The sequence below is a fragment of the Stegodyphus dumicola genome, chromosome 9 (assembly GCF_044657685.1).
Source record: "Stegodyphus dumicola isolate Sdum_Otavi_A_Nest chromosome 9, ASM4465768v1".
Lineage (NCBI taxonomy): Eukaryota > Metazoa > Arthropoda > Arachnida > Araneae > Eresidae > Stegodyphus > Stegodyphus dumicola.
The window spans coordinates 89,868,898-89,891,546 of NC_140776.1; the positions used below are offsets into that span (position 1 = coordinate 89,868,898).

Sequence of the window (22,649 nt, forward strand, 5' to 3'; positions counted from 1 at the left end):
ATTAATAATTGCTGCTTTAGAATATTATTGCGCACTATTGCTTTCAAATCGCTTAGTTTGTTAAGCAATTTCAAAGTAGAAATAAGTAATTCAATAAGTAAATTTCAGAGATAAATATACTGATCTGCCTAACGGCAGCACCCAAAAAATTTTGTATTTGCGAGGCTACATATGAAATAAATGAAAGATTTTATGTTTCACACCAGGACAGCACTCGTCAAGTCACATAAATGATGCACTTTCGCATTACGAAATTGACATATCGGGCCGAAACTTTGAAAACGACTTCTCTAAAGACATTTCTGGCGTCAAAATCGCCAATAAATTTGAAGCACGTTTCATAACTTAAACCATACTTTAACGAAACTATATTTTAGAAATACGTATATTTTCCAAATTCCGTGTCGTATTATTACAGGAGCATGGAGATATACGGGATGGCTATACATGTGTGTGAAACTATTTATAGAATTCGCTTTTACAAATTTATATCTTGATTACTATTTATTTATTTTAAACCTAAATAGGTTTAAAATATTTAGATACCTAAAGAGAGGGCTTAGCGGAAGCTTCTAATGTGCCAGAATAATAATGAAGTACGAAATGTGCTAAAGTATATTTTCCCAGTCTAAATAAAAAACTATTTCTTAGCTTATTTAAAAGGAAATTTAATTGTATTTTTAGGTATTTTTTTCATAAATTTCAAAAATTTATATAAAAATCTAGTTAAGTTTTGGTAACTTTGGTATGCAAAAATAGAATTTAATTTTTCTATATTTTACTTTATAGTACCTCGCTTTTTTTTTTAGTTAGCAAAGTGAGTTAGCTTGAAATAATAATTAAATGAAAATAATAGAATACTGGAAATTGGGAACATAATAGGGATAATATTCAGAATATTCATAGCAATAATAGATGTAGCATCTATCGTGAAATGGGATTACCTTCTGTTGATGAATGTAATAAAAGTGGAAAATTCTGTAAAAATCCAATTCGCTTAAGATGATAACTTAAAGAAATGTTTAGGATACTCGAAGTCCAATTTTAACTGAAAACGAAGTTCTGTTATGGATCATTAAGCAATATATGATAATAAAAAGTTTGTACTTTCTCTAACAAAGCTGAACTGGAGTTTTGACAACGTATGGGCAAAATGTCGTCAAAACTATGCATTAATGTAAACATACTTGACTTTTAACAAGATTTTATTCTAGTTTTTAATGAACCCTTATTATAGTTATTATGCGTGAACGATATGCATATGCAGACTGTACCATTGATACGACATTAACTCTTCATTGCTATATTACATGTACGGAATATATAAAACTGCATAAGAACGGTACATCAGTGATCCATAGTTTTCGAGAGGAGGAAATACAGATGAAGGTGTAAACATTTCAAATTTAAGTCATCTCTCAGTAACATGAAAGTTATATCATATTTTCTCGCCAGTTATAAGAATCAAAACATATGTACTTAAATAGATGCTAATTTAATGCAAATAATATAGGAAAAATTTTTGATAAGCTCCTTAGTAAACAAGATGAATTATAAATCGTTTCTTCAATATTTATATAAATTTCTTAGGTAACCGATCGCCAGCAAAATGAAATTATTCCTTAAGATTGAGTAAATTGTGAGATTTCTTAAAGATGCTTAAAAATGATAGCAAAGCATAATAACTTGTTTACAATACTTCCTGATGCATGACATAAAAAGATCATACCGCCATAGTAAAGACATGCAAATTTGAAAACATATTTTAAATGCCACTTTATGACGCAATCTATTTACAAAATGATTTTGAAATTAGATTCTGTCTTTGAAATTTTTTGAAGTGCGTGTAATTTCTCGAAGAAACTAGTAACACTACTATTGGGTAGCTGGCGCTGTTCTGAAAATGAAGGGAGAAAGTTAAATACCGGGTGATCCAGAAGTAATCGAAGAAACAAAAATGCAATAATTCGCAAGTTATAGACAGCAGCGAGATGCCTTTTTTGCTTTTTTCATAGAAATGCGCAGAAAGACATTTGTTTTTTTGTGATAATGAAAGATTTTATTGCCAGAATGGCTGTATTTTCCTTCGATAGGTGGTGCTTGAGTTGTGTTCAGTCTTAGTGTAAATTATTTTTATAGTTATATAGTATTTCATAGTATATAATTATGTAGTATTTCATCTTCAGTATAAGTTATTTTAAAAAAAGGATTTCAAACTGACTGTTTTCTTTTTTTTTGGGGGGGGGGCGTAATTTTCGTTTATTTTTAAAATGTATTTTGAAGTTAACTATTTTTTTGGGGGGGGGGCTGATTTTCGCTGACGGCGAAAAGTAATAATAACATAATAACATATCGAACTATGATCTCACGACTTCATTTGTTATTATATTCTCACGAAATTATATGCTGGTTACTAAAATGTTTCAAAAAATTGAAATTCTAAAGGTAGACGAATATCAATTGATGTTCATGGACTGCTGCTATAATTTTTGAAAATTAAAATATATCAAACGAATAGAGTACGAATACAATACGAAGAGTGTACGAATAGAATGAAAATAGAATAGGGATAGAATACGAATTAAGTAATAGCTATAATCCTGCTGGATTTATCCTAGAAGTATAGAATGTTTTCCATTATGTGAAGGAGCTGATATTGCATCTTGGGGCACGTGGTTGGTGAATAATAACCCAGCATTGAAGAGATCAGTACATTTCAATATGATAGTTTTGGCCTCCATTTAATATCTTTCGTTTTATTTAGGATCAGTCAGCGTAGGTTTTGATTTTTACCATTTGTCTTCAAGGCTATATTAACATTATAGTAGTTCAGTAGAAAAATTAAACTGAAACTGTGATAATAAAAAAAGAAAAGTTCAGTTCTAAAATATGTTATTATTTTAACAGTATATGAGTCAGATTTCTTATTAATCCAATGATTTATTGTTTCTAGAAATGAAGCTGATATCATGTTTTGGAAACTGCGACAACGCCGTTCTCATTGGTGGTAATTTAATGATCAGTCGACTTATCTTACTAAAGAATGTGATATAAATTATTATCAATGAAAGGCAATTTTTTCTGAATCTGTTGAGAAGCCCATATGCTTTTTTCATTATCTGTTTGGGCGATACAATAGTTGTCCAAACAGATAATGAAAAAAGCATATGGGCTTCACAACAGAAATTTGTACAGTTCACAACGTAGTTAAGACGCGCACGTAGCAACGTAGCTTACTGTGTGACGATCGTCATGTATGAGCATGGCCTTCAGACATTGTAAACACTGCACAGCATCAGAGATTTAACTTTACTTCCTGTCACATGATTATAATAAACTGTATAAACATATCACCCATAACTTTTTACATGTACTTAAAATCATCAGAATCACTGGACGAAAAATGTCTAAACTGAGAGGCAAAATATATAATTAGCATCATTCTGAGACTGTGTGATTTGTCTGAAAGATAAAATTAAGATTTTAAGATAATTAGTAATGTTTCTGAATTTACCATATCGCTTTTTGACAATTCCTAAAGATTCTAAAATACTTATTGATTGCTTCATTTTCAGGCAAAAATGATATTTTGTAAACTTTCTAATATATGACTTAAATTAAGCCGTGTAGTTCAATTTTATAAACACACAGTTCATGTATTTTTGTTGAAATACTCAGTTTCTTTTATGGATTTGAACCTGAAGTGGTTTAGTGTGTCGAGTAAAAAATTTTGAAGTTCTAAAAGTACTTGAATTACACCGTGTAGTTGGATGATTTGAATTATATTGTGCAATTACAGTGAATCGATACTATGTTTTTGTCGAAGCATTTGATGGTTTTATGAATTTGAAGTAGCTTGATTTGTCGGGTAAGAATTTTTAAAGATGATAAAATGATTTTAAAGTGGAAGTATGATAATATTACCTTTACGCCTCCTTTCTTCCAAATTCTCAAAGAAACTCTTGAGAACTTACAGTTAAAATTTGATCAAGATTTGGTTTAAGCATGATGATTCAATGTAAAAAAATGAACACATAAAATTTTTAAATTTTCTTCAGCTTAAATTCGAATTCCTTTTTACAATTGGATAATAGTAAAATGTTATCAGGAAAAAACAATAATGCAGAAATAAGCCAAAAAATTTGCATAACTCTTCCAAGAAAAAAGTCTGAAAAAATTCTTTCATCAGTAACAAAAAAATGGCATTACCAGTTTACCAGCAATATAAACAGTTCATATTTCTTGTGGTGATTTTGTTCCTGTGCAGATTTTCACCTATTTATGAAATGTTTTATTTTCGTGTTTAATATTTAAATATGATTTTCATAACAGCGCTTTTTCTAACCAATATGTAAATTATGTCAGGATATAAATATCCAGCAAGCATAATATAAAATTTCATTAAACTTTATTTCAGAAACATCCATGAACTGTAAACAAGCATTTTATTTAGTTTCTACTTAATCATTAGAGAGAGATCGTCAATATTCTCAATTACAATAGAATTTAAGTGCATTTTTTGTCTGCTGCATATTGAGTTTAACAATAAAATGATGTAACATTTTAATAATTAACCATAGTTAATGTCTAACGTATAACAGTTTAACATTTGTATAATATTATTGTAATATTTATTCTGAACTGCATAAATTCTTATAATTATTGCAGTCTTTCACATGCGAGTAATTCTAATTGAGGGGGAAAAATTGACAGTTTTAAAAATGAATTATGGGAATCCAACTAGCAGCTTTTTGCATATACATATTTTCCCTTTTGAGATCTTGTTAGTATCTTCATTTGCAGCCAATATACGAAGTGTATATATGTTTTTTATATATATGTTTTTATGGCTTTCTTTTAAGCTGCCCAAGTTGAACATGCTAGTCATACCTAGCCTCCATTAATCATTTTCGTAAAGAATAGATTTCTCTTAAATTTTGAAATAATTTTTATTTTAGATTAGTTAACTTGATCAATATTTGCCTACAAAATTGGGCTTTTAATCATAATTTTATTTATTTTCCTGTGGCCATTTATCATAATCAAAAGGAATATTTTTTAAAAATTTATTATGTGATCCGCCATTAAGGCCTGAACGGAAAGGGGGTGGGGATGTCCCATGGAAGTGCTTTTATCGGAAACTGGCTCGTATCCACCTCACACATAGGAAAAAACGACTAAAAGGCCCATATAGCCAGCCCGTTCGCCGGGATTCGAATCCCAAACCGAAATACATTTGGATTCGAATCCCATACCGAACTACTGGTGTTCAGCGACCTTTTCCTGTTCGACCGTTGGTGGTCAAAAGGATTGGATTGGATTATTCAGTTATGGCAAAGCACACGAGGGCTATCTGCCTAAAGGGAGGAATGCCTTTCGTGGAGGACTTTCTAAGGGAAACTGGCTCGTATACACGTTACACAGGAGGGAAAACCACGAAAACGCCCATGTAGCCAGCCCGTTCGCGGGACTCGAACCTCGGACCGAACTACCAGTGTTCAGCGTCTTTACCGCTCGGCCGCTGATGGACCGGTGGTCAAAAGGAATATTAATCTTATAATCTTCTAATTCCAACCAAGAATAGCCGTTCTCAGAATGGATGTGAGCAACCATTTTACAGAAGTTTGTTTATTTGTGTGGCTGGCTGTTTAGTCATTCCGAGATGTGTTTTAAAGAATGCAATGAAATGAAGATGCATTTCAGACTTTTTGCAAACATCCCCGGAAATGATAATACTTAATGAACTCTTGCATAATGAGAAGGAACTCTTTGATCATTTATCAGACCTGTTGACAGATATGATTGACGCAATATTTCTTCTAGTTCATATGAAAGAATGACGAATATGTAAGGAATGGTTTCCTCAGCAAGCAAAAGGCGCCATGCACTTCTTGATTCGCCTGCGTCTCAATCTAAATTTTTATGTGCATTCTGGAAAACTTGTTTTATCGATAATGACTAACAATCCTACATGTGGTTTTGAGATCTGATGTCTGGTAAATACACCCACATATCTCTAAACTTCCGCTGTTAGAAATTCGATAACTGAATTCTGAAATGCAAACACTGCCGTTATTCTTTGTTTCTTATTCTTACTATACTTCTGAAAATAATATTTGCATGAGCTCTGGTCTTGCACATAATGAAATATAGCATTAAGTGTCGAAATAATTTACTTCCCAAAGTTTAAAATCCATTTTGGCCCACATGACCTAAATTTTCTTTTTCAGCTTCATAAAATTCATGAGATTCGTAAAGGAATCGAATTGTATGAATATGAAGATAATTCTACTTTGATAGGATAAATGAAGAAAACCATTAAACGAAAAGAAAATAATAAAAGTAAAAATGAAAAACATTAAATCTTTTGAACATCGTAATTCTCTCCTTTAAAGAATTAATTTACTTTGAGGGGAAATTTCATAACATCATAGGAAAAAAATGTGTTAAAAAAATTCGAAAACTTTTATCTCTTCCTAGGAATTATCTAGATTTTTTTCCCCTTTATTCGCAGTATGAGAACTCAGTTTTATTTTTTGCTGTTGAATGATATGTATTCATTTTTACAGTTTTAATTTCAGCGGAATCAGCATATTCATGGAAGCTCATTTTTTTATTTAAGTAATACCTCGGCTCAGGAACTTCATTCGTTTCTGAAGGCCGTTCGTAAACTAAACTGTTCGTATACCGAATTTGTTTTCTCGGTAGGAGTTAATATAAAATGGTTTAATTCGTTCCTGGGCCATAGATGATTAATTTTACAACAGTATTTTGTGCCTAAATTCATAACCCAGAACCGATGGAAATACGGTATAAAAAATAGTAAACAGATAAAGTAGATGAAATCTTAATTTTACTGTGTATGTATGAAGGCGAATGTGTATTAATTTTACTGTGTATGTATGAATTTTACTGTGTATGTATGAAGGCGAATGTGTGAGTCATTAGGTTTTTTGGAAGCCAGAGAGATGAAAAATTAGCAATCGCCTTCGCCGGGAATCGAACCACGGACTTCTGCAATACCGGCCCAGCGTGCTACCGTTACACCACGGAGGCATGCTAGGGAAGTGGGAGAAATACCTTATATACTCCCCTTTTTAAAGGGCGACAAGGGTTTTAGGGGACCTAGTCGCAAATTCCTGGTGCGGAGAATCATCATCCACAACCCTTTTAGTTCGGATGCCACTTGTAGAGTCATTAGGTTTTTCTGGAAGCCAGAGAGAGGAAAAATTAGCAATCGCCTTCGCCGGGAATCGAACCACGGACCTCTGGAATACCGGCCCAGCGTGCTACCATTACACCACGAAGGCACGCTAGGGAAGTGGGAGAAATACCTTATAAATGTATTGAGGAGAAGGCGAATGTATGAAGTAGATGGCGTTAAGTGAAAAATAGTGAAGTAGATAAAACGAGTTATTGCTTTGTTCGAAATAGCATGACAAGACACTTAACAAACTTTTATTGAACTGTTCCTTGACCCTTGGATAAATTCCTTGTTTTTTCTTTCTCTTTGGCCTCCTGCATCTAATAATGCATCCTCTGGTATGCTATTTAACACAATCTGAAGCCCTGGAAAAGACAAATTTTTAATTAGCATCGTATTGCATTGAATATAAGAGGTTCTCTGTGGTGGCTATATGCTCTGTATTTCAGAACCCTTGCAAAGTTTAAAGATTTCCTATGTTCCTCCCAGTTTTCTCTTTTAAGATGTTTTTGAAAAATAAAAAATATTTTGGTTATAAAATCGTGTACTGCCGTCAAACTTCAACCTTTCTTCTGCTACAGGTCTGAGAAAATGTCCTCTCAACCTCTGCTCATGTACTGCTTATACGTGTATTCAATGATACTCGCCTGCTTTCAAGTTTCACCGCCCATTCAAATAGTTATTGCGTACCCGTGTTTCGAAGCTGAACAAAATCCTGAATCTGAGTCCAACCTAGGCAGTAATATTTGACCTACCTAGGCAGTTTTTTTTGTCGTTACAATACGTTTACTACCTATACTTGTTCACAAAATGAAGTCAGTTATTTCTTATACCTTAGTCTGATATTTACCATAAAGTTCCGCTCTTAATTTCGTCCTATCTTTCGCCATGAGGATGCTTTCAAAAGCGCAATTTTAAACACATCGAATTTATAACTTTCGCTACCTGTTTCATCCAATAAGAATTTACCATTGCCTTGATGCCAGCGATTGCTACGGTGACCTTTTGCAATTCTCCAACAGATTATAGTAAAAAATTAGTTTCTAATTGTTCTAAGAAAGTCACAACGGAACTTCTACCATAAAAAAATGATGGCCGATTTCATTACCGCGCTCATGCAGTCTAATATGAACTCAAAGCCTTCCATCGGAATTCCTAGTGCCGGAGGAGCTAGAAATCTTGGGGGGGGGGCGTGTTGTTTGACCTTGCGACATGGTTCGTAATCGATTCGGGAGCCACTTATACGATTATACTTAGTCTGATACTGGAGCTTTAGTCCTATAACATTATTAGACAGGTAGCGAGTTGTCGCTATGTCTGAATTAGCATAAGACATACAAAGGTTTTAAATAACCTTTAACTGAATTGAACTTATAACAAAACAAGCACGTCTCGTGCTACAGGTAATCACTGCTTGTTATAATGCATATTAAAAAAGAATTGTCAAATAAATTTAAACGTTGATGAGTAGTTTAAGACAAATACTAAGCTATAAGCTGGCTAAAAATAAACTAATGGTACGTAAGTTTAAAGTATTGGCTTCTACAGCATGCATAGTCGAGCTAACTGCGTTTAGCTAGAGGTGGAAGAAATCTAACTGCGCAGCGCGAGTGCCAGGAATGCATTCTGGCGAGGAATATGGAAAGAAAGTAAATATCAAAATCATAATAACTAGTTAAATTTTTTTAAAAAAAAGAACCGTACAACACAATGTGATTATAATTTCTTCTAGGCTGAAGTCATGGTCCTGTTAGTCACTTGCTGCCATTAAATATTAATTTTTGTTAATGAGAGCTAAGTGATGGGAAATGTTTTCATGTTTTTGAATTTCCTGCCATAGAAAGAAATTTTAAGATTTCAAGTGGCACCTGAACTAAAAGTGGATGATAACTCCTTACCTCTAGAATTTGGTGATTGCATCCTCTCATCCCCCAGTCGCCTTTAAAAGGGGTATTATAAAAGTTATTTTCTCCCTCTTTTCCGCGTGCCATCGTGATGTATCTGGAAGAACATCCTGCACGTAATCCGGAGATCCGCAGTTAGAATCCCGGCGAGAGCATTGCACATTTATCATGTCGCCTTCTTTGATAAACCTAATGACTCTGTAGTTTAACAGGTGATTGTTTCCTATTTGCCGTTAATTTTTTATTAAACCTTGCAAAATGTTTTACATTTTTTCCGTTTATAGTTATTTCTAATAACAACATTTAAAAAACAGCTGAAAGTTAATCCTGCGCATGCCTTCTTCCAGTGCGTTAAAATATTTCCAAGAATAGAATTCTATTCTCAATGAGGAGTCTGAAAGAAGTATCATAATAATCTGTATTGCTCTCCCCTCCCAACTCGTGCTTTTGATATCAAAACTCGTATATTACTTTCAAAATTAGCACTAATTGTAATAACACACGAACAGTGATTTTAAACTGACGGTTGGCGGTACGTCAAGTATAATATGTTACTTAAATTTCGCATAGTCATTTGGTATTGAATTATCGTAATTGCTTAAGAACAACAGGGAGAACTTCAGAATAATAAGATCAGTATGAGGGATCACAATGACTTCTGGAGGTAGCACAAAGGTCTTTGATCTGCAGTCTGAATTTGTGAAGAAAATTGCTGTTACTAATGAGTATACATTGTTTCCAGATTAAAAGCTTGCAGAAGTTATCTTTGAGGACAGCGAGGGGACACGTTAAAATCCCAGTGAGTTTGAGGGAAAGGAACCAATTCGTGTCATGGCATGATAGACACAAACATTATGTTTATTGGATCTGAAAAGTTTTATATCTTTCACGGCCATTCGTTAATGCTTAGAAATACAAAAAATAATGTACTAGAACATCGATTAAATTTTTTATAAATTCTGCTTGTCCATGGTATAGTTAATGAATGATAAAGCATATCTTTAGCAGAGCTCAGATAGATTCATTTTCTCTAATGTGGAAATTTTCAGAACGTTTAAGGCATTCTATTCTTTAAAGAAGATGAAATGGTGCGAATATGAATCCGATAGAAGATGTATACAGTAAAACATTAAAAGCATGAACTGATCCTTCCAGGGTTATTTTAGAACTTAAAAATTCCTGGGTTATTTTAGAACTTAAAACTGTTCTCCCCAAATAGTATTAGTAGGCCATAAACGTTTTAGCATCCATATGAGGAATATGAGGTTTTACAGAAGTTTTTAATTTTTGCAGGAGATACTCGTATTAATTAGCGAAGCGACTAAGTACACTATACTTGGAAATCACGGTCTGTTATTATTTAATGTACTTAATAGGGGTTTTAAAATTGTTTTCTTAATTTAGTTTTATTGTCGTTGGTTTCGCGATACGATCATGACATTAGTATATAAAGTTTGTTTTATTTATATGTGTATTAACTAACTACTTGTTGACATCAGTGTACATAATTATTAGACAACATTATTTTTTAGGTTATGCCCAATCATTAAATATGAATTTTTCTTAATTTGAATTCAGAAAATATTCTATGAATACCGATCCGAGGTGATAAATAACGATAAAAATAACTGAGAAATAAACATTACTTGCCTTAAAAATTCCTATTTCCAAATACACTTTGAATAGTTTGGGTTTGTGTATATTTTGTGCTATGTTTAATATTAATTTATGACCATTTTGGAGAGATTTTGTTAGCCAACGTTTACGATTTTTTCTGTTCTGATATGCACATTTAACTATCCTTTTCATTTATATAGCCATCGTTTTCAAGTCCTGAATTTTATTTACTGTTCAGATTAATTACGTCCAAAATATATAACACAGTCAAAAATTGGAATATATAACACATAATTTCAAAATGAAAACTGACACCATAACTGTTTTTTATCTTTTGAAAAAAACTACTTCGTATAAAAGTTGTTTTGCTTCACTGCGCGTCCAAGAAAGGAATTTAAAAAAATCTCACCTACCCTAACACTTTCTGGTTTGAAATTCGCAAGAATATAAGTTCTAAATAAACCCTTCTCATAGAACATTCATCCCACAACAGTTGCAGTGTTTCAGCTTTATGGAACGTTGAAGTGCTCTTGTAGTTGAAGTGGAACATTGTCTTTTCTTCATAGTAGTCTGACAAAGAACGATTTTTACTAAAACTTCAAAAGCAGAATCGAAACCACAAAGCTCTGAAAATTAACTCCACTATTCGAAAACTCTGAGTCTTATAAACAACTTAATTTGTATGCGTGTGGTGCTGCCAGTCGTTCGCTTATAAATAAATACCTTTTCCGGTTTTTTGCTGCGTTAGCAACTGGTAAGAATTTCTCAAGGTCGCAGAGTTATGAATTACGGATCAATATCACGTGAGGATTCTTTAGTGGATTTAAGTAAGAATAACTTCTTAAATGAAGATGTTAAAGGAGATAGTTTTTTCCACGCTTGGTTGCTTCTAGAAATTTATTAATCGTCTTATGACTCTTATTTTATCGTACATGCTTCTTATTTTTACAAAAAATAATGTTATTTCTCTTCCATTCTCCTTACAGTTTTCTTATCCTTTTGAACAGACAGAAATAATATTAATGTGACATGCACATTAAATACTGAAAAAAGTCGTGAAGTGCTGCACCTAGGCTTATGCAGAAGTTAGTAAATTTTTCATTTCGACTTTTAACAATGAAGTGCTGGAGAATAAAATGCAGATGTGTCCTCTTTCATGTGGAGTTAATAACTAAAATTGAGACATCACAAGAACTAACATTATACCAAAGAAAACTATCTTATGACGAAGGAAATGACGTATTTCATATGAGTGCGACTGACCTTCTCTTCGCAAGCAAGTTTGAGGTTTAATAGACATTTCGAATTATGCATCTTTAATTGTGCTATCCGTTCTTCTGACTTCCCTTGATATATTTTTATATTTTCTAAAAACATTATTTGCAATTTAACTTACGCAAAATAAAAATTATGTGGTCTGATTTAAGTCCCTAATGGAAAGTCATTTTCCATATGGTACAAGAAAGCGTATTAAACTTTAAAGGGTCAAATCTGGTCCTTAATACTTTCTTTGTTTTCTGTTCTATTTCCCGGTAAATCTATAGGATTTCACGCCTTAATTAACTTGATTTTTTAATGCCTACTAAGACAGGCAAGCGAGTTTTTGCCCCATCTATGTAAATAACAACTGAGTCCAAAGAATGTTTAAACAATTTATTAAACAAACAATACACATATCTTACTGACATCCTGATGGGAGCTAATGAAAAGAAATAACGGTATAGTTGCAGATCACAAGAAAATTGGTTAATCAACATAAAACACCTACAAATCAATATTATCTTTTAGATGGCATTCTACAAAGAGCTTTGGGATTAAATTTTTGAACACTGGTATACTCTTCCGTATCTTTTTATTATCAAAATCGTTTCGCTAACAAATGTCTGGTATTTGAAGCGGAGGGATGGTAGGAAGAAACTTGCGCGTTATTTATAAATGGATTATTTTCTAGTATTTAATGTTTCACAACTCAATGTAAGGAAGATAATATTGAACAATTTATGATTATTAATTAATAAGCATTGAAACAGGAACCCTAAAATTAAAAGCCATATTTAAAAAAAATACGATCTCATCAAATTAGTATACATGAAATTTGAAACTTCATTATGTAGCTTTTGAAAACACATTATTAAGTAACTTTTGAACTGATGCCCTGCCGTGCAATCCCTTATTAGCCTAAAGGGGCAATTTTCCCAGAAGAGCTTTTAATTTCGTTTCGGCATTTCGCGTCGTCTTCTATAAAACGGCGTTTCAGTCTCACTTCTGCGAATTAGAGCCGGTAATGACCGAGCGGGTACACGGATAAAATTTCTGAGCGCTGATAGTTAAACTTAGATTCGCATTCTGGTAAAATGAACTGTTAAACAGAAATGTAATTAAAAAATGACATAACAGCACATAGTCGTTTTCTTGTATTTTCTGAAAACGTTATCTAGATGCAACTCTTTTTGACCCTTGCCTGATTTATCATAATCAACTAAGCAACTAGCTTACTTAAATTAAACATTATTGTCTGAATTCGAATTGCTATGTGCTTCCAAATACCTACAACGAACTCCCCTCCTCCCAACTTATGGAATAGGTGCTCTAAAGAGATCCACACTATGTGACTCCCCCCTCCCCGCGCATAGCAGATATTCCGCTTATCGTGAGAGGGAGTATAAATCATAAACAGATGTGTAATGTGATGAAATCAAATTTAACTAATGAAAAACTAAACCCTGAACTAAATATAGAGCTATATCACGTTTTAGTTTAGCGGTGTTTTTTTATATGCTCTTTATGAATAATTTGATGAAATAATAATCTTCATCGAAAGGTAAAGAATTTGATTTAAATAATTTCAGCTTTTTCAGTTTTAGAATATTAAATATTTGTTTCTATGGAAACAGCAATCAGCCAGACACCAGACCCATTAAATTCTTGGAACGAGAGTCTGGTATTAAGTTTCAGCGGAAACGATTAGGGAAAGAGAAAATACTGTTATGTTCTTGATGGATGATGATATTTCTAGTGGCTGTATTTGATTTTATATTTATTCATTATTATTTTTTCAGTATGTGTAGTTGAATCGCATGGTTTGTAACGAGCAACTCAAATGACGCATTTCTTCGAATTCAGTACATTTTGATTGGTAGCAGAATAGCGTGTGCTTTTTGAACCAAAACATGAATTTTTCATGTTTTCTTGATTCAGAGTTAATTAACGTACAACAGCAATCCAAAGAGAGAGGGAAAATTCTGTACGTAGCTGTTGCTGATAATTTTGAAGATTACTGATAACAAGAACAATAATCGGTTATTTTATGTCATCAACCGTATGCTGCTTAGCTGTACGTTAGCATTACAGCTAGTTTTCATAAAAGTATGGTATTAAAATAGTCATGGAGATGTTACGTATGCCATTGGCTTTCTGCCTAGACGTTAATATTTTCATTTACGAAATAGGGAAGTTATATCTAATTACTTTGAAACTTTGGTAAAAATGATGCTGTAGTAAAAAGAACCTGTTACGAAATCAATTTTTCAAATGAAAGTTTCTACCAGTTTTCTACCAGACACCAAAGCATTTTGAATCAAGGAATCTTCAGCTTTAAATAAAACTAACAGTGATCGCATCTCACATATTTTGTAAAATATAATGGAAAGAGTTCTACGAATAAATATCAGAAGGGCAAAAATAGTATTAAGTCCTAATATGTGAACATATATAGGAAGAACCCACTGTGTGCGTGACCAAAAATTTAAAGATAATATTTATAGAGTTGCTGATGTGTCAAGATTTGAAATAGAGAGAAAAAACAGTAGAAAATTAATTACTTGAGAATTTTTCTGAGATAGGTTAGAAAAATCAATATATAGTTTTACATAGCTGAACTAAAAAATATCACATATAGAAATCGGTATTAATTGCATTTTTAAAGAGATTTTTGCTGGTGAACAGTTAATTCAAACAAAGTATACTAAGCTCGCATTTCGTTATTTCTAGTACTAAGCCAATACTGTAGTTCTAGTAATAAAACATGCCGAAATACAATAATGTAGTGCAAAAGTAAAATGTAATTCCATCAAACCTTTTTGAATATAGCATAGCACACGAGATCTATCTGCCGAAGAGAAGGGTTATCTTCGTGGAGTACTTTCCAAGAGGAAATGGCTCGTATTCATGTTACACATTAAGGGGGGCACGAAAAACAACCACGCAAGCCAGCTTGCTTATCCAGGTTGATCCCAGGCAAAATCCCTGTATTCAGCAGACTTAACCGTTCTGCTACAGGTGAGACTTAATCAATCTTAAACTTCCTTTTCTAAATGTCGTTTTCAAATGTAATGACTCGCAGTTATATGCGACAGAAAAAATTATTAATTGCTGAGCATTTCCAGCTTTCCAAACAGCTTAATATTGCCAAAAAGGATCTCTCTGTCTTTCTGTTATGCGATGAGTCCCATTTCGGAAGGAGCCGTGATCAGCGAAGATGAGTCTGGGGACTTCAGAACAGGGGTGGAGTATTGACTTCACTGCCGCTTGTCTCGTATTCAGCAGGGAGTTATAACCTGAGGACAGATACCAAATGATTTCGTCCTATTCTGTAACTCCTCTGGTGAATCTATTCTGCCTTAGAATTGTACGAGTATAAACGCATTGTGCGTACATATGAAATAAGAATGCTCATTTTTGTGTTTGTTTCTGGTTACTCTTAACGAAAATAGCATAGTGCAATAAGAGATGGAAAAAATGAAGAAACTGGGAATCTTGAACATAAGTTATCTATAAAATGTCAGCTGACTCCAGGAAAAAGTCGGTTTTCTGAATTCAACTTACATCTTATAGATGACTTATGTGTGAACGATTTCTTCACTTTAGAAGCAAATTTATGCACATAAATTTTATTAATATAACAAAAATATTGTCATCCTTAGAAAAGTGTATTACCTCAAAATCGTGGCAGGAAAAATTTTCTTATGTATCATTTTAGTATTAGTGCCTTAGCTGTGACGCAGTTACTATTACGCTACTTTCAGATAATTTTTTTTCCTAATTCTACAAATGAACAATGTTTGGCGTAGCAAATATGTCGTCGACACTCATCTTTAAAACCACGAATTTTCGCGTTAAATAATCGAAAACTTTATATTTAGCTCATTATGAATACTAATAAACAGTAAGGTTTATTTTTTAAATTAACCAGTTATTTATAATTTCAGCCTTTAGTGTAACTTCTGCTTCTGTTTCCTCACCAAAAGTGTAAATGAGTTAGACAATATTTAAGCTGAGGTTTTTGGATTGTAGGACAGAGCGTGTTTCTGCCTCTCGCAGTCACATTTTACGTAGTTTCTTTCAGCTCTGATATGTTACTCTTCGGCTTTGCGAGTTTTTGAGCCAGCTTAGATTTAAATATGTGTAGTCTTTAATGACTAGTCTACCTTTTAAATTTTGAATTTGACTGTTTCTTTAGTTTCATCGCCACAATTGGAAGTTGAATCTGTTAGCACGAGAAAGTACATTTACGGCCAAAGCTTTTGTTTAAATATAAAGATTTATTTTAAACATTTCCAAGACTCTGTAGTTAATTTCAATAACAGCGATAACTCACTTTACGTCTGTTAGGAGTTTTGAGCTGGTTTATGCTCCCGAAGAAAACTAAACTTTAGAAAAGCTTTTGCTCTAAGTTACCATATTAAAGTTAAATTTTATATTCTTGAAAACCATTCTACTTCTAAGGCCGAAACGGTAATCTTAAAATTTACTTCTGAATCTCAGAAAATTTGTAACTGGAAGTTTATGTCTGGGATCAATATTTAAGGAAAAGGAAATAAAGCATGCAGGTATTCTTTCATACATCCTGTATAATAATTCAGGATAGGATCCCAGTCGACTATTCGAAAATATTAATTGTAACAAGAAAAAGAAAAAAATAATATAGGAATAGCGTTGTTGCAATTGCTCATACATTAGTGGATAATATAAAATATTTTGTCTATTGATGACTTTTAACTGTTTTGTTCTTCCATATGACGGAAAATGGTAAAACTTATTTACGTACTCATGTACTCATGTAAATTACGTACTCATGTACACATCCGTTCTCATGCTTTGATTTGAAAATATTCCATCGATCTTCATTTAAATTCTGGTAGTAAAGTGTTTAGGATCTGTTTTCAACTCGAGATGCATGTATTGAAGTTCTTCGTCGAATTGCCTTCCTTCCGAAGAATCTCCGACCAAGACCATTTTACATTCCTCGTTATATTCCAAAGTCAGAAAAATGGCATCGAGTATATGATCGGTACTCAGGTTCAGTTTTTGAGTATAGAACAGCAATTCTAACTTTATCTTGCACGTGGACCACGGCAATATACAATTCGGTTTGAAATATTTTATGTATTTATCAATCAATATGCCGCCGCTTTGATATATCTGAAATATTTAAAAAACAGCATATCTTTAAGAATTTCCGACACACAGTCTTGCACGCTGGAGATAATTTTTTTTTTTTTCGTTCAGTGTTGTCATTGCTGGCTTTGAAATCGTTGAGTTTGTCAGTCAAAAAGTTGTTAAAGTTTTACAAAGTATTAAATAGATAATAAAACAAATTCGAAATTCAAAATTCGCTTGTCCAGGTGCCCCTGTCCGGCTGAATGGTTACGTTGTAACGGTAGCACACTCGATTCGAACCCCGGCGAGGGCATTGTTCATTTTTCATGTCTCCTGTTTCAGAATAATCAAATGACTCTACAAACACTTTTCATGTTTTCTATAGGCTGCGAGCATTATGTCCTTAATTTAGAAGTTCATGAAATAATGATACGTTAACAGCAGTTTGGCGACAGGTAGAATGGCTAAAAGGTGATTAATTATGCACGTTTGCAGAATTACTTGATTGTTTCTTTCTTAATTTTTTACTATAATACTTTTGTGTAGAAAATTAAGTGTACGAACAAAATGAAGGGTTTGACTTTGTGAGTAAAAGCAAATAATAAATTAAACATATATAAATCGAGGTATCAGATCTTATAGTTTACCAACTAACTGACAAAGCTATCAAAACTTTGATTGCTATAGATGTTAGATACTATTTTTGTGTCAGACATTTATTTTTATTCTCAAACCTCACCTAGATTTCTTTATCGTGTATTATAAAGTTTCAAAGTTTAATTTTTGTCGTGACTAATAATTAAAATGATAGCCGCTTTTTTATAATCTGTTTCGATAACCTACAAATGAGGTAACGTGGAGTCTGCAGGTAGTAACTATATTTTTCCTCTGAGTGAATGTTAAATAAAATAACCTTGCCTGTTTATTTCTAATAATGAAAACTGATGGGATATGTTGAATTTGGTTATACTTTCTGTTTGTGTGGGCTTTAAAAGATCGGTTTCTTTTTCAATTAAATAATAAATGTTGAAAATCAGGTCTTGGAAGGAGATCGGTTCAGTCACCTTTGTATCCCTCAACAGGTTCTTCCTACTGTATTATTCGGCAGAAGTACTTTGACAGATATATATGTGGAATTTAGATCTGAAACGGGCATTAAGTAAACATAAAAATGTCAGTCTTGAAAATTCTATATTAAATTTTTCTTTATTCTTACTGCGTGTGTGCTTTCCTGATATTTATATTTTATACTCATTCTCAAACGAAATTTGATGCTGTGAAACGTATTTATTTATTTATTTATTTTAAAGTTTTCTTACCTGCTTTTGACTCTGTTAGTTGTAAGATCGAAAGATAATTAGTTATTCAAAATAAAATTGTATCTGTCTTCAAAAGCAGCTGGTAAAAGGTAAGTGTCAGCTTAGATTGTCATCTGCTGTCATACAGAAATGCAATATTTCATTCGCGCTAGAAATAAAAATGTCGAGTTGATTGTGATACCAGAAGAAACTATTAGATGTTCAAGAGAAAACTCGCTCGAAGATTTCGGTGCAATAGTGATTTTAATAATGCAAATAAATCCTTGGTACAGGATCCTGAAATGGTTAAAAGCGCTTCGTTCTGTCATTTATCGTTATGTGCGTGCACACACACACACGCGCGCGCGGGTTATGTATCGTTATGAATTCGTATAGTTTAGACGCTCTTCTAAAGTACACACATTTTTATGTTTTTATATACCCTTTTTAACTTTGAGTAGTGTAAAGTTAGTTAATTAAAGGAAATAATGAGAAATAAGCTTATGAAAATAATGATCTCTTTAATAAAAGCACTTTAATTTATTTAAAATAGTAATAATTTTGCATGGAAACAAACTGAATTCTGTTGTCCTTGATTTTCTTTTACAAAAAATAAGAATTTTTCTGGCATATGTAACCTACATATGGTAACAACATGATGGCGCTCGTTTTTACAAGAAAAGCTTGTACGCCTGATTTTCTTGAAAGTTTCAAAACTTCGAAAATGGCTTCTCTGAAACTTAACAGAGGCGGGGTCCTTGTGATATTAAATCTTGATAAAGGAAACTTTCAACCCTTGGCTTAGATGTGCATTGCCGCTGATGGTATATATTTCATGTAATAATTTTGGGAAATTTTTCGAAGGTATCGGACTTTTTCCCTCAATAATAACTGATAACTTAAATTTGCATTATTTTACTTTGAAATTTATATTGTTATATATTTCCTTCCATTTCGTATTTTGCTGGCTGTTTTCATATTATGCAAAAAACGAACTTTTTCCATGTTAAATAAAGTACACTAAAGAAGACTAAAGTAAAGAAAATATGCACTATTTTTTTTCGAGGTAGCAATTCTGTGTAGATTTTAGTTCAGAAACTTTAAACTGTTCATTCGAAGTTTAAATCGAGGCAAAAATGTGTAAAATGCGAAACCTACATATTAAAATGTACATGGAATCTATATTATAACTTGTAAATGGAAACAAGGTAATAATTAAAAGCAGTAACGCTTTTAAATAGTCTCTTCAAATCATGAAGAATCATGAACAACCGAATAAACAATAGTATCAATATTAGTAGTATCAATATTACTGGGACAAGTTCTTTGCTTCTAGTGATTGCTTTTCTACAACATGTTTTATATATTCGAAAACTTATTATAACCACCGAAAATTGAGCATAGAAACGTAAAATGTATCGCAGAAGTCTAATCTTGAAACTTTTATTTAGGAATAGAATGTTTATTTTTCTGCTGGTTCGCAGAGAGGCAAATAAACTCTGTATAAAGCTTGATATAAGGCATAAAAATTACCTAATTTTCTTCTTATTATTATTACAGGTTATTGTGTTTTAAAATACCTGTCTTATATTTTTGATATAGTAATTACGGTATTGTTCTTTCTGTTAAGTGTAGCTAAATAATACTGCGATGCTGGTCAGCGACCTCTTCCCATAGACAGATAATTCTGAAAATGACAAGTGTTTCAAGAGAATTCAGTAAAAGAAGATCAATAATTATAGAAATTGACATCACCGATTGTCATGTTGCCTAATAATTATTTCATTATAGATTAAAATTGTCTGAAACTGTGAATAGTGTAATGTTTTCACTGTATTTTTATGGCTAAATTATTAATACTTACATTAACTATTTATTATTATAAATAGTTAATGTAAGTATTAATAGTTATGAAACTGAAAAGTTGTTTTTACCCATATTTCAAGCAAAATGACAGTAAAATCCCTCTTCTTAAACTTAAAACCGAATAATTGACATAAATAAGGTATCTGGAAAACTGAATATAAGTTTTTAATTCTATGGTTAGCTTTACACCTTTGAACTTTTACACCTTTGAAACCAAATCATCTTGATGAAGTGGTGGATATCATAATGATTCACTTCCTTTCCTCATAAAAGATCGAAGAGTGTGTGATGAAATATTATATGGAATACAAAAAGTTCTGTTTAATCTATTAAGTGATATGATTTTTTATAAATATTCTTACAGCATCTTGCAAATTTGGAGAGCTTCCATGCGAAAACGGACAGTGTATAAACAGGAAAGCTTGGTGTGATGGACCTCAAGATTGTCATGACGGATCAGACGAAATGTATTGCAAGATTGGCAACCCGAATGATGCAAAAAGTGAGTTGAATGTATAACGCCATATATTCGATGTATTACTTACAGTTAAAAAATTTTTCTTTTAAATAGCCTGGTAAAATATATTGAACTGCTTGAAATGCGTTTTAAATGTTTTTTAACACATCTTTTCCTAAATCAGGGGTTCCCAATGCGTCAGTATTGACTCCATAAGGGTCGATGAAATTTTAAAAGGGTCAATGGTTACAAGGGATCGGATAGGGGTCCATAGTCGACTAAGTTCTGGCAACTGATCAGCATAATCAATATCTCATTGATTGAAAAAAATTACTAAGATTTATGTCTGAAGTTAATTTGATGATGAGTTTGTAAGTTGCAAATAGTGCATTTATTATTGCGTGTAGCCTATATGGATGTAACTCCTACAACTAATTGAACAAATCGCAGTTATTAGGTTTTATTTGAAGTAGGAGACATGAAAAATGAGCACTGCCCCCACCGGGACTCGAGCCTGAATCTCTGGAATACGCGCCGATTGTGCTACCGTTACACCACGAAGGCATGCGGAAAGCAGAGAAAAATAAAAGGGCGACTGTGGATGAGGGCACTTTCGCCAGTGGTGACGAATTATCCTCCACCAGTTAGTTCGGGCGCCCCTTGTAGAATCATTTAGAATTTGTTGAAGTCAAGAAACTGGAAAATGTGCAATGCCATCGTCGGGACTCGAACCTGGACCTCTCGAATACGTGCCTAATATGCTACCGTTACACCACAAAGGCATGCGGAAAGGAGGGGGAAATAACTTGTAAAATAATCATATTTAGTGTTAAACTGTTGCTGACATTGCCTTTGTATGGCCATGTAATGTCTTAATATCAGAGTGTAGATTTAGATAGTTGGGGGATCTGGACATCTGATTATTTTATGCAAGTCCCCCGGGTGTCTGGGCCTGCTCTCACCTGTCACCTGCTGATAGCTTGTAACGGGTATTTATTCGATGCAAATTACATAAAATTCAGAAACATCTCATATAGGAACTATGTGGTGACATATGTAGTATTATTTGATGAAATTTCTCTACTTTTTACTATAATTTAATTACCTCAAACCATTTATCTTTTTTTGATACTGTTGTAAAACTGAAGTCGATATTTTTATGATATTTATCAATTGTATCTTAAGCTTATTGTAGTGACAGAATAAATCCACTTCGGTTGCTGAATTTTATAATCATTTGAAACTCGCATGTGAGGAGGGAGGAACATTGCCGGCACTGAACGGCAGAGTCTTCCTTACAGTCGGAGTATAATTCAGTTAGTGACTGACACAATGACAGCCAGTGAAACTGTGTGTTGGATTATGGGTTTAGAACGTAGTCCAAACTTAGCTTACGCAGGCATAATTATTTTTTAATGGCCTCCAGGCTAAAGCTTAATAAAGTAACATTAAATGTTATATTTTTGAAACTTTTTCAAAGTAGATAATAACTGTAGAAGAAGCTTATTAGCAGTGATAAATCATGTTTGTAATAATAAATAAGGAAGATAAATTTAATGTTTGTGAAGGTGAATTACGTTCTTTCCTTTATCAGGTTCTATGTTTCTTCTAACCTTCTTCGGAAACATACAATGACCTGACTAGAACAGAGAGCTTACTAAAGCTATGTTCACTAATTGTAGTAAGTAGACAGGATACAGACGAAGGGTATACAAAACCCTTTATTTTTCTTTATATACAATGACTTCCGTACTTCGGAATACAATGACCCTCCACTCGGGGTCTAACGTAAAAGATATCAAAATAAAACTAAACTCTAATTTAACTTTAGAATAATATACGTGGAAGATTGGCCTTATAATAACAGGAAGCGTATGTAGCACAGAGACTGTGAACACTACAATACGTTTAATTTATCAAGAGGA

At 32.8% G+C, this 22,649-nt stretch overlaps 1 protein-coding gene across 5 annotated transcripts in view; it reads left to right on the top strand.

Annotated features, from left to right (window-relative positions):
- The window catches only part of LOC118189722 (uncharacterized protein CG3556-like), a 97,841-nt gene that overhangs the window by 14,018 nt on the left and 61,174 nt on the right, over positions 1-22,649 (top strand). For all 5 annotated transcript variants that reach the window (XM_085823751.1, XM_035360381.2, XM_085823752.1 and 2 more), the window contains exon 2: positions 20,632-20,769. In XM_085823751.1, the coding sequence (XP_085679877.1) occupies positions 20,632-20,769 (138 nt within the window). The remainder of the gene's footprint in view (positions 1-20,631; positions 20,770-22,649) is intronic.